General features: G+C 45.0%; 2 protein-coding genes across 3 annotated transcripts in view; one reads left to right on the plus strand and one right to left on the minus strand.

The window, feature by feature from the left end:
- The window catches only part of LOC141070517 (calsenilin-like), a 241,082-nt gene that overhangs the window by 200,864 nt on the left and 26,369 nt on the right, over positions 1-13,849 (plus strand). The gene's annotated exons all lie outside the window — the stretch shown is intronic.
- Positions 11,156-13,849, minus strand: part of LOC141070519 (uncharacterized) — a 32,983-nt gene continuing 30,289 nt past the window's right edge. The window contains exon 2 of the mRNA XM_073559522.1: positions 11,156-13,642. Within this exon, the coding sequence (XP_073415623.1) occupies positions 12,013-12,753 (741 nt within the window). The 5' untranslated portion in view covers positions 12,754-13,642 and the 3' untranslated portion in view covers positions 11,156-12,012. The remainder of the gene's footprint in view (positions 13,643-13,849) is intronic.

A 13,849-nucleotide genomic window follows, 5' to 3' on the forward strand; every position in this document is an offset into this window, starting at 1 on the left:
GCTGTTACAATCATAAGGATGACAAATATGTCCATATTTTTTGCTGATTTGTGATATTTCTTTTTTTTAAAGTGCATTAAGAAATGTCATTATTGGAAATGTTGTTCATTATTTTCAATCCTTTTTAAGAAAAAAAATCCCTGACTATTAATTTACCCTAAATATACAGTTATGTACTGCTAAATAGAGATGTATCTCTATGTACTAGTACAATGTACCTGTAAAGAAGACTACCTCTTACATATTGAAGCAGAGAAAATCCTCCTCTTCCTCAATTCCATATTTTTAGAAATGTGAAGAATTAATGTTTGTTAAATGTATGTACAGTATGTATATATGTATAGAGCACAGACAGATGCTGGCCTTTGAGCCGGAGGAGGAACTGAATAATTACTGCAATGTCCTCTTCTCAACAACACAGGCAATAAGCCTACAAGACCAGGAGTCTTTGCAGACACAAAATTGAAGTCAAGGCATTACTCTGGCCTCCTGGGGCAGCGGGGCATCATCTACAACTTGGTGGGACTATTTTGCTTGACTTGAGTTGGTTAGGAGCTACAATTATGCACAAAAGTTTATATACCCCAGGAGAGAATATGAATAATAACACCAAAACTTTTTCTCCACTCATGGTTAGTGGTTGGTTTAAGCCATTTATTGTCAAACTAATGTGTTTTCTCTTTTTAAATCATAATGACAACCCAAAACATCCAAATGACCCTGATCAAAAGCTTACATAACCCATTTCTTAATACCGTGTATTGCCTCCTCTAACATCAATTACAGCTTGAAGTCTTTTGTGGTATTTATGGATGAGGTTCTTTATTTTCTCAGATGGTAAACCTGCCCACTCTTCTTGGCAAAAAGCCTCCGATACTTGCAAATTCCTGGGCTGTCTAGTAGAAACTGCGCGCTTCAGATCTCCCCAGTGTGGCTCAATGATATTGAGGTCAGGAGACTGAGATAGCCAGTCCAGAACCTTCACTTTGTTTTGCTGTAGCCAATGATAGGTCGATTTGGCCTTGCGTTTTGGATCGTTGTCAGGTTGGAACATCCAAGAACGTCCCATGTACATCTTCCAGGCTGATGATTGCAAATTTGTCTCCAGTATTTGCTGACAGTTTCCTGTGCCTTTGTAGCTCACACATCCCCAAAACATCTGCGATCCACCTCAGTGCTTTACAGTAGGAATGGTGTTCCTTTCATCATAGGCCTTGTTGACCTCTCTACAAAAGTAATGTTTATGGTTGTGGCCAAAAAGTTAAATTTTGGTCTCATCACTCCAAATTACCTTGTTCCAGAAGTTTTGAGGCTTGTCTCTGTGCTGTTTTGCATCTTGTAGGTGAGATACTTTGTGGCATTTGTGCAGTAATGGCTTTCTTCTGGCGACTCAACCACGCAGCCCATTTTTTCTTCAAGTGCCTCCTTATTGTACATCTTGAAACAGCCACACCGCTAGTTTTCAAAGAGTCCAGTATTTCAGCTGATGTTATATGTGGGTTTTTCTTTGCGTCCCGAACAATTTTCCTGGCAGTTGTGGATGAAATTTTTGTTAATTTACCTGTCCGTGGTTTTTTTTTACAGAGCCCCTGATTTTCCATTTGTTAATCACAGTTTGAACGCTGCTGACTGGCATTATCAATTCCTTGGATATCTTTTTGAATCCCTTTCCTGCTTTATACAGTTCAACTACCTTTTCCAGTAGATCCATTGACCATTCTTTTGCTTTTCCCAAGACTCACAATCCAGAACTGTCAGTGGCTGGATGAAAGATGCAAGAATTTGTCTAGATCCCAGAAACTCACTCAGCTTTAATGCACTCACACTGATTACAAACAAACAGGTCACAGGGGAGGACGTTACCTTTAGTAGCCAATCAAACCCATTTGTGTCAACATCTGTGCATGTTATCAGGCCAAAATCCCAGGGTATGTGAACTTTGGATCAGGGTCATTTGGATGTTTTGGGTTGTCATTATGATTTAAAAAGAGAAAACACATTAATTTGACAATAAATGGCTTTAACCAATCACTAACCATGAGTGGAGAAAAAGTGTTGGTGTTATCATTCATATTCTCTGAAAAGACCAAGAAAGCAAAAATTCTGCGGGGGTATGTAAACTTTTGAGCACAACTGTATGTCTATGTTCTGTCCCCACATGAGGCGAATGGAGGTGTAGTTGATTGGGGCTGGGAGAGATTCCTACCTTCCGTTTCCTCAATGCAGAGCAGACAGGACCATTGTTGCTGTTTTGCGTCCGGAGAGATGATACACACCAGATATTGTGAAGTCCAGACTTGTTTATTGGAAATCTGGATATACAGCATATGATTGGTAATGCAGTACTTCTCCAGAAATGCAGATGTAACAATCCAGGTGTTACAGCAAGATGATTCAGCAAGTTGTGTGAGCAACGAAGTGTGTGGTCAAAAAACTGATGCCTTCCACAGCCTGGTAAGCGTGTCTCTCCCGGATGAAGATGAATCTAGTAATGGCCACCGGCAGGAAGAGAAGGAGTCACCTGACCAGGAAGTTGAAGGCATGTAAAAGAATTAATAAGCTGCAGTCTGATATACAGAAAAAGGACAGCAGGTGGCAGCAGACCAAATGCAAAACTGAACACAAAGAAAGGAAACATGACAACTATATAAGCATACAATCGTAATCTTAGATGGGACAGCACACTCCCCATCTGAAATTCCGTAAAGGATTTCACTATATAGTTTTTTTTTGTTTTTCTTTAAAGTTTAATAACCTAGAAAAGAAACATGAATATGCATGCAATAATAACTTCAAAAACAAGGAAGATGACAGTTCCTGAGACAATCCAATGGTATCCATCTTCGGATCGGAGAAGGCGCACTAGGCCAAACTGTCTCCGACCCAACAGTAATCCAATGGACAAAATAGTAGGGCAGTGTTCTGTTCGTGATTTATCATACTGGAATGTCCTCAATTGGCAGTATCAATACGAGCTCGTGGATTGGCCTCTGAAATGTCTTAGGCTCACCTTTCCTAAGGACCTTCAGCTCCACCTTCCGGACCTTACCATCTTGACTAGGGAAAGTTTTTGTAATGATTCCCATAGGCCAGTAGATCCTTCGGGCTTGTTGTTCTTTCATTAGTACCACGCCTCCTTCTTTCAAGGTCGGTTTATTCTGTCGCCATTTTCATCTTCCTTGGAGAGTCACAAGATATTCCTTTCTTCACCGGTTCCAGAAATAATCAGCGAGGTACTGCACACGTTTCCACTGTTTCTGGTAGGTGTTTGCGTGAGTAAACTCTCCACTAACTGTTAGCGGGTTCCTGGTCTTTTGGGTGAGAAGAGTAGCTGGCGTAAGAATGGTCGGCAGTTCGGGATCCATTGACACTGGGACAAGTGGTCTTGAGTTGATTATGGCAGAAACTTCGGCTAGAAGAGAAACCAAGGTCTCATGCGTAAGCCTTGAAGAGTTTACGTCCATAAACATAGAATTCAGGATGCTGCGTGAGATCCCAATCATCCTTTCCCAGGAACCTCCCATATGAGAACTATGTGGAGGATTGAAGATCCAGGTACAACCTCTTTCTGCCAGCTGATCCTGAATTGGCTTGATGTCAATTTCCAGCTCTCGACATGCACCGATGAAGTTGCTTCCGTGGTCAGACCTCAACTGTTTCACCGGTCCTCTGATCGCTAGAAACCATCGGAGAGCGTTGATCAGGCTGGATGTGTCCATAGACTCTATTACCTCTATGTGGACGGCACGGACATTCATGCAAGTGAATAGTACAGCCCATCGTTTGCTGTTGGCATGGCCACCTCGAGTTCTGCGTGCAGATACCATCCATGGCCCAAAGACATCTAGGCCAACATAGGTAAAAGGCGGTTCGGCACTCAGTCTGTCAGAGGGCAGGTCGGCCATTTGTCGATGTACCTGTTTTCCTCTGGTTTTCCGACATTGCACACAGTGATGTAGTGATCCTGCTACACGTCTTTTCATACCTATGATTCAAAGCCCTGCAGATCGTAACTTGCCTTCTGTGATCTCCCTGCCTTGGTGCTCGGTTTTTTCATGAAAGTGCCGGATCAGTAGATCAGTGATATGATGTTTACTGGGGATGTTGCTCTGAAGCTGCAATCTTGGCTTGATTTAAACGACCACCGACTCTCAGCAAACCAAAGCTGTCCATTACTGGATTTAAATGGGCAATGGGGCTTTTCAGAGGGATCTGCTGTTTGGGGTGAAGGCATTCCCATTCAGTACTGAATACGCTCTGCTGGACGTAACGTATTATAAGGGACTCACAGTGAGAAATGTCCTCGGCAGAGAGTGGTTTATGGCAGACGTGACAGTCTTTGTCTCCATCTTGCAATGTGGACTAACCTTGCGATAGTCTTGACGAGTCTCATCCAATTGGAGAAGCGTTCGAAGCGCTGGCAACCGAGGCTGGAGGTTGGTTTAGTGTTCGTCGCCAATGCACTGACCTCGGAGCGGACTTCTGGATTGCCATCCGGATCCTGGATGCTGAAGACTTCCTGGACACATTCACTTCCCTTCTGTTCCAACAGAAACTTAGGACCTGAAAGCCAAGAAGAGTTAGCAAAGGACCTTATAGACATAGATCTAGTGGCATGGTCAGCTGGATTGAGTTCAGATGGGATATAATGCCATTGTTCAGGCTTGGAAGACCTCCTTATTCTCTCAATGCGGTTACTGACGTACACGTAGAAGCTCTTTGTTTGGTTGTAGATGTAACCTAAGACAACCTTACTGTCAGTGTAGTATTGCACGTCATCTATATTGGTGTCCAGCTCGTGCTGTATAAAGTCTGCGAGTTCTACTGCAAGCACGGTCGCACAGAGTTCAAGCCTGGGAATAGTGGGGTCAGGCTTGGGAGCCAACTTAGCCTTGCCGAAGAAGAATCCAACGTGAACTTGATTGTCGGGTCCCGTCACCTTCAGATAGGCAACTGCTGCAATGGCCTCTGTGGATGCATCCGAGAACACATGGAGTTCCTTCCTAGTGCTAGCAGCAAGTGAGGTTCTGGTGTAGCATCTTGGTATGTGGATCTCATCCAAGGCACACAAAGACTGCTTCCAGGTTTCCCATTTTGGTTCCTTCTCAGGAGGTAGTGGGGCATCCCAGTCCTTGACGGTTTCGGAAAGCTGTCTCCGAAGGGATTTACCTTGTATGGTAATTGGTGCTACGAACCCCAGTGGGTCGTATAAGTTATTCACCACTGACAGGACACCACGTTTAGTGAATGGTTTGTCTGCACAGTTGATTTGGAAACTGAAGGTGTCAACTGACAGGTTCCACCTCAAGCCTAAGCTTCTCTGCACAGGCGGACAGTCTGGTCCCAGGTCTATGTCCTTGAATCCTGGTGCGTGGTCACTTGAATCAAAGGCTCTCATGACAACCTGGCTGTTTGAAGCAATTTTGTGCAATCTAAGCTTAGCTTGGTACAGCATACCTTGGGTCCTCTTGAGTAGATCGATAGATCTTCTGTGGGTAGAGATTTTAGTCCATCATCTACATAGAAGTCTTTCTCTACAAAGTCTCTGACATCTGTTCCATATTCGGACTCTCCTTCTTGAGCGGTTCTCCGCAGGCCATAGGTTGCCACTGCTGGGGAAGGGCTGTTCCCGAATACGTGAATCCTCATGCGATACTCCACCATCTCTTTGCTGGGGTCATTGTCTTTGTACCACAGGAACCTGAGGAAATTCCTATGGTCCTTTCTGACTATGAAACAGTGGAACATCTGTTCAATGTCCGCGGTGATGGCAATGGGCTCTTTCCGGAACCTCATCAACACTCCTACTAGGTTGTTTGTAAGATTAGGACCCGTGAGGAGGACATTGTTGAGAGATACACCTTGATGTTTGGCGCTTGAATCAAAGACAACTCTAATTTGCTTAGGTTTCCGTGGGTGAAATACTCCGAATGAGGGTAGGTACCAGCACTCCTCATTTTCCTTTAAAGGAGGTGCTGGCTCCGCATGGTTATTCCGGAATATCTTGCTCATAAAGGTGACAATGTGTTCTTTCATCTCCGGTTTGTTGCTTAGTGTGCTCTGGAGAGAGTTGAATCTGGACAAGGCTTGTTCACGATTGTTCGGGAGTCTTACCCTGATGGCTCGGAAGAGTAGGGGAAAAACCCAGTGATTGGTCTCGTCCTTAAGTAACTCATCGTCCATTATCCTGACAAATTCCTTGTCTTCCATTGATGGGGCTACATTGTTGTCATCCTTAGTTGTATGAAACACCGATCTTCCCAAGTCATCTGCATAGGGAGAAGGAATGACATCAGGCAGCTGTACGGGATCTGGAGGCTTCTCTTTCACCTCGTAGTGATGAGGGCATGGTTTGCAGAAAGTATCTCGACCATCTCTGCATACATAAGTCTTAAAGGAATCGACTCGTTTGGTCCAAGCACACGTTTCCTATGATTACCCACCCCAAGTCGAGTCTCTGTGCGTAGGGCTCATAGTCAGGATCATTGCACTGTTGACGGACCTTATGTATCCTTAAATTGTCTCTGCTGAGCAGAAGTAGGATATCAGCATCTGAGTCCATAGGTGGGATAACATTGACTAGGTGCCTTAGGTGTGGTTGGTGGAACGCAGCTTCTGGGGTAGGGATCTCATCCCTTTGGTCGGGTGTTTGATTGCATTCGATTAGCGTAGGTAAGGGTATTTCTACGCCTCCGTTGACAGAAGCAATGAAACCTTGTGCCCTCCTGCTGCTAGTCTCTATGTGGCCAGAGCAAGTATTCAGAGTATAGGGCGTTGCTGGTCCCTTGATTCCAAAGGCTTCAAAGAACTTAGGTCCAGCTAGGGATCGATTGCTCTGATTGTCAATGATGGCATACATTTTTACTGCCTTCTCTGGTTGCCCTTCTGGATAAACTCTGATTAGACATATCCTGGCACAGCATTTATCACTTTGGCTCTCCCCACATACCTCTGAGCATGAGCAGGAGACAGCCGTGGTAGAATTGGCGTTATTCTGTGGCTCCCCGCCATGGCTTGTAGCCGGACTAGAGGTAACTGCGACTGCTGGATCGCTAGTGGCTGAGGTTGGATGCAAAGCTGATGGGTGTTTGTCACTATGACACTCTTCACACTTAATTGCAGATTTACAGTCCTTGGCCATGTGTTCTAATGAGGCGCAGCACTTGAAACATACCCCAAGTTCACTGAGGATTTTCTTGTGCTCCTGCATGGTTTTGGACCTGAAGCCTCTACATTTGTTCAATGAGTGTGGTTTTTTGTGAATGGGACACTCACGATTGAAAGACTTATCTCTTGATGAAATAGTGTACTGTTTATCGGCAGTTACTGCAGGTGGTGGCAGGTTAGTCTTTCTGACGCTTGTACTGCTCCTCAAGTCCTTGCGTCTATGTGAGATGCTTTCATACCTTGATGGCGGTGTTGCTGGAGCTGTAGTGTTAGACTCCAGGAAGTCTAGGCTAGGGTCATTCCTCATTTGGGCCTGTTCGTCGACAAACTTGCAGAACTGATCAAACGGAGGAAAGGTGACATCTTGTGACCTTTTGTACCTGGAAACGCATACTGCCCACTTCTCTTGCAGACTATGCGACAGCTTTGAGACGATTGGGTTCACCCCATGGGCAGTGTCCAGGTAGCATAATCCAGACAGACGAGGGTCTCCTTTTGCGAGTTCCAGTTCCATAAGCAGAGCACTTAAGTCCAGAAGCTTGTAAGGTTGATCCTTGGAATGTTCTGCAGTATCTTGAATAGGGACTATTCTATGGCTTCAGCACTGCCATAGGTTCTTTCGAGTCTCAGCCAGGCAGCAGCGAGACCTGCTTCAGCTTGCCCCACGTAGACGGTCCGAAGACTCTTGATACGGTTTGTGGAGTCAGGACCCAAACATTTTACCATGAGGTCGAGCTCCCGTTCTGCAGATAGATTGAGGTCAGCAATGGTGGCCTTGAAGGTTGCTTTCCAGGCTTGTAATTCTCTGCACAGTCATCAAACTTTGAGAGGCTGGTGCTGATTAGATCTTTGCGCACCATAAACCTGGCTAACTCGGGCATATCCGTTCATTCACTCCTTGTTACCATGTTAGCTTGTGTTGCCTCTCGGGCATATAAGCTGTGTGGCGTGGAAGGGTGAAATGTTTCTGGGTAGAATGATGTTGCTGCAGGGTTGAGCTCTGGAGGTTTCGATGACTGCGGCTTGAACTGTGGAGATGGACTGGAGTGCATCTTGTGGTCGTCTTGTGATGATTGCTGCACCTGAGGGGAAACATTATGGCGTTGGTCTTTGGTCTCTGTAGATGCTGTGGGTAACGCTGGCACCGTAAGTTGGGCTGACTTGAACGTTTCCACATTGTTGGGTTGAACGTCGCTGGAGAAGGTGTGTGCTGCAGATATCGGTTTCTTTTTTACAACCAGTGGCGCTGCGTAGGGGATATAACAGCCGCAAATTAACAGACAACACCACTTTCTTGTCTGGATAATAAAACAATGAAAAATGTATAAATAAATAATTGCGCTAGTAATACCCACATAAATTAAATGTCTCACTCTTAAAAAATCAGTAATTAACCATATGAAAGATATAATTGCTTACCCCCCTTCTAATCATTTTTTTATACATCATGGAGGCTCTATTAGGGGCATCACGGTAACTGGTATCAAGACAGTTAAAAAAAGCTGGAGAAAAGGCAATTTTATTGCACAGATGTCAAGAGAGGAAAGTGAGTGAATATTTAAAATGAACACTCTCATACCGAATGGCTTAAATAGCGAAATTGAATTATTTGCTTTTAAAGGGAAGGTGCCGTGTTTTTTCATAATTTAATGTAAAAAAGAAAATAGTATAAAAAGATATTGTCCCCTAAGCTTGACTCAGTGGTGTGTATGGTTTGTTTTTTGTATGGCATTAATGCAGCCACTGGGGGCTGCCATCTTACCTTGCTGGCTGCTGAACGACACTTTCCATGCTCATTTACGGCAGTCCCTGGGCATAAGACATAACAGTCGGCTCCCGACCCTATCTCTTTCATTGCAGCAGCATCAGGAGTGAACTGGGCACCCCTGTGGGCAGCTCAATTCACAGCTGTAGGTGTGGCCAGGCGCCATCTTATTAGAGCTCAGTGCGTTCCTTTTAGCTCCATTTACACTCCATTGCAAGTCCTGGATGCTGTACTGTTCCAGCATAACGACTTGGATGTTCACTCTGCACATACCAGCTGCAGGAGAGGAACCAGGACGAGCAGCTGGAGACCGAGCTGCTCTTTCCAAAACACCCGACCAGCTGCAGCCCCTGCTCTTGCAAAACATAGGAGGAGCTGCTCCCTGCTGTTTCAAAATACTTGGCCATCTGCTGGACATCTAATCCTAACCTGTGTGATACTGATTGCTGAGCTGTGTATCTAATCCTATCCTGTGTGATATGGACAGCTGAGCAGTGTATCTAATCCTCTCCTGTGTGATACTGTCTGCTGAGCCATGTATCTAATACTATTCTGTGTGATACTGTGTGCTGAGCTGTGTATCTAATCCTATCCTGTATGATACTGTCTGCTGAGCCGTGTATCTATTCCTATCCTGTGTGATACTGACTGCTGAGCTATGTATCTAATCCTCTCCTGTGTGATACTGTCTGCTGATCTGTGTATCTAATCCTATCCTGTGTGATACTGACTGCTGATCCGTGTATCTAATCCTATCCCGTGTGATACTGACTGCTGAGCCGTGTATCTAATCCTATCCCATGTGATACTGACTGCTGAGCCGTGTATCTAATCCTATCCATTGTGATTCTGCTCTCCTGAAATACTTTGTGCTGCTGTCACCCTGCTGGATTTATGCGTGAACTACATGGTGGTATTGTGTATGAACTATATGGCGGTATTATGTGTGAAGTATATGGTGGTATTATGTGAGAACACTATGGCAGTATTATCTGCTAAAAGGGGACCCATTCTAGTGTGGTTCTGACTGAGCACCTGCACACGGGTCAGGGGTAATAGGTGCAGTCAGGGGTGGGCTGGTGAGGCAGCTGAAGAGAGGGGTCTCATTTTTATCGCTACTGAATGGCTACATTTCCCCCCATCCTGCTTCCCAGCGTCACCCCTGACTGTGCCTATCGCCTTGCTTTCACACATCGCCAGGACAGGATCTGAGGAGGGGAATGTGGTCTTTGCATGCAAAGTCTGGATCAGAACAGGCCATCAATCAGCAGAAATGTTTCCTGGATTTCTGTGGTGCTGTCACCGTGCTCCTCCCCATATATCTCCCTCTGTGCCCCCCATAGACCAGCACACTGCTCTCCTGAAATACTCTGTGCTGCTGTCACCCTGCTCCCAGAATCCTTGCTGCCTGCCATGCTCAGTGACCAAAGACCCCATTCCTCTCCTCAGATCCTGTCCTGGCGATGTGTGAAAGCTAGGCGACAGGGGCCTGATATATGGAGGAAGGTGCAGGGTGACAGCAGCACAGAGTATTTCAGGAGAGCAGTGTGCTGGTCTATGGGGGGGTCACAGAGGGAGATGTATGGGGGAGGAGCAGGGTGACAGCAGCATAGAGTATTTCAGGAGAGCAGTGTGCTGGTCTGTGGGGGGCACCCTGTTCGGTGCCAGGGATTGTACATAGAGTGCTGTGTTTTATACACATGGATGGACTGTCTGCTCCACAGAAATCCAGGACACATTTCTGCTGATTGATGGCCTGTTCTGATCCAGACTTCGCATGCAAAGACAGTCAGTAACTTAGCAGGCCCCATCAAAATGGCTGCTCACTGTGTTCCTAGATGTCATCCTCTCTTTTAACTTAGCAAACACCCAGAAGGGGAGGAGAGGAGTGACACCACACCCATGTCAGCAGATTCTGCCCATAATTACTGCAGGGCAGTAATGTGAGCTAGTTGTACACTAGGTTCTTGTGCCAAATTTCAGTAGCTGCTACCCCTAGTGTTAACAAGTGGAAATGCCAAACTTTTTAAAATTATTTTTCATATTTTGCAAAATTAAAAACAAATGATAATATTTTTTAAGAAAATGTAAACATTAATTGTTTACATTTTTTCAATTGCTGAAAAAAAAATTTTGGATGGCACCTTCCCTTTAATAAATAGGATTTTTCTACTACACGGGCTGGGTGTATGTGTCAGCTCAACGACATGGATCATCCCTGAAGAAGGAAGCAGTAAGCCTCCGAAACGCGTAGCATTGGTTTTTGGTCCTGTCAGCTTTCCTTAAGCCGATCACGTGACTCATCACGTGACTGTGACATCACGCAAGGTCCTGCACCTTCCCGGCTTCCACCACATCTCCCATCGCATGTCCCGCTTTTGACTGGCGGCACAGCATCGGAGAACAGGGCGATTGCTACCGGCCAGGGCATCGCCTGCCATTTTTGGATCACATCAGAGGTGATTACTATTTTACCTACCCTTTGCCTGTGACTTCTCATCATCAACGCTACCATTGGCATTGAGAAACGCACTACTACCCGAGCACATAGAAGCAAAGTAGAAGAAATATCTCCATGTGCTGAACTCCAGACTGGCAACACCGCGTATGGTATGAACAGTGACTTGGACGGTCAGTATAATTGTCTCCTTGCAGTGAGAGATTCATTTATGTGGATATCATTTTTATAATCCTCAAGGAAAGGGATTTATTACACATTTTAGATGGCTACTTACTGATTTTTTTGCAGTGAGTAATTTTATTCATGTGGATATCATTAGCGCTATTATTTTAGTTATACACTCTTAGATAATAAAGTGGTCAGTACTATTGTCTCATTGCAGAGAGAGATTTAACTGTTCGGAAATCACTTTGTAACCCTTAAGGAGAGTGACCAATTATATCTTTCATATGGTTAATTACTGATTTTTTAAGAATGAGAAATTTAATTTATGTGGGTATTACTAGCGCAATTATTTATTTAGATATGTTTCTGCATGTAATCACTGGTACGGACAGCTGGGTCCTCTTCTTCCAGTGGTGGTAGGCAAATCGGGTCGAGGTTTTGCTTCAATGCTTGCTCAAGTATTTTTACTTCGGCTATCGCGATTTCTTCCTCCATTTCTGTTTGAAGAATCTTTGCCCGAACCTCTGCTTCTGTTTGAAGGATCTTTGCTTGGGCCTCTGCTTCTGCTTTCTTGGCTTCTGCCTCTGCTTCTGCTTTCTTGGCTTCTGCCTCCGCCTTCTGTCTCCGCCTCTGCTTTCTTGGCTTCTGCCTCTGCTTTCTTGGCTTCTGCCTCTGCTTTCTTGGCTTCTGCCTCTGCTTTCTTGGCTTCTGCCTCTGCTTTCTTGGCTTCTGCCTCCGCTTTCTTGGCTTCTGCCTCCGCCTCTGCTTTCTTGCTTTCTGCCTCTGCTTTCTTGGCTTCTGCCTTCTTTTCTGTGTAGGAGCGTCTTAATTTGGATCGCTCTGCATTTAAACGGGCCTCTAGGATTCTGTCACTGAGGGCTGAAGTTCTTGAGCAGGATGATTTGTATGACCGAGCAGAGTGTCTGGATGAGCCTGACCTGTGAGATCCAGCTTCTTGCAGATAAGTGATATGGAGCTCCGCTTTATCTTTGGCATCTTGCACAGCGGTGTCCCTTTCTCTTTCTGTGGAATCCACTTTGCTTAATTCTGATGAGGCTTCATCAATATTAGAGTCTTTATCCGCAAGGTACGTTGCCTTACTTAGTCTCTTGTATCTTCCGTGGGCCGTGTCTAGCCATTTTATAGTGTCCTGTAGACTCGCTGCATCATTTTTGTGGTTTTGGATGCTTGACATGAGGGAGGCGACTCGTTCCCATAGGTCATCCAGGTTGTCATTAAACTCATCCTTTGTACTGATAGTTTTCGATGACCTTTATGGTTGGTTTGACAGAGCGTCTTGGTCGTGAATCTTGGTCCGTTTCTGAAGCTGACTGTTTCCCCCTCTTCAAAATGGACAGTATCGGGTAGTATTTGCTCTGTTTCAGCAGTGGGAGACTGTGCAGGGTCTTTTTCCGCCATTTTGATTTAAGGTGCACTGTCTCTTTAAGAAACTGAACTTTTGAATTGGGGGCTGGAAATCGCAGTGCAGCTTAGTTAAGACGTCCTAATAAGATTCCCAATGTGTTTTTAGAGAATCGTGGGGTTTTGCAGTCCGACAATCTGCAGCAATGTTGTATAATATACAGAGTCTCTATGCACAATGCAGTCTGGGGTGACGCTGCAGAGTTTGTTAGCAGAGCAGGGCTACAGTATGTGAGCGGGCTGGCGGGTAAGGATATAAGGGTGATTTTTTGCCGGGCTTCAAGGCAGTTTTTTGACTGTTCTGTCCCCACATGAGGCGAATGGAGGTGTAGTTGTTTGGGGCTTGGAGAGATTCCTACCTTCCGTTTCCTCGATGCAGAGCAGACAGGACCATTGTTGCTGTTTTGCTGTTCATGCATCCGGAGAGATGATACACACCAGATATTGTGAAGTCCAGACTTGTTTATTGGAAATCTGGACATACAGCGTATGATTGGTAATGCAGTACTTCTCCAGAAATGTAGGTGTAACAATCCAAGCGGTACAGCAAGATGATTCAGCAAGTTGTGTGAGCAACGGTGTGTGTGGTCAAAAAACTGATGCCTTCCACAGCCTGGTAAGCATGTCTCTCCCGGATGAAGATGAAAAGAGGAGAGAGGATTCTAGAGAAGAGAGAGAGAGGATTCAAAAAGATTTAAATAAACTGGAGAAGTGGGCAGCAACTAACAGAATGGTTTTTAACAGGGAGAAATGCAAAGTACTACATCTGGGCAATAAAAATGAAAAAAGCATATACAGAATGGGAGGAATAGGGCTAAGCAACAGCACATGTGAAAAAGACTTGGGTATACTAATAGATCACAGACTGA

The sequence above is a fragment of the Dendrobates tinctorius genome, unplaced genomic scaffold, assembly GCF_039654945.1.
Source record: "Dendrobates tinctorius isolate UK_male_01 unplaced genomic scaffold, ASM3965494v1 ptg000272l, whole genome shotgun sequence".
NCBI classification, from domain to species: Eukaryota; Metazoa; Chordata; class Amphibia; order Anura; family Dendrobatidae; genus Dendrobates; species Dendrobates tinctorius.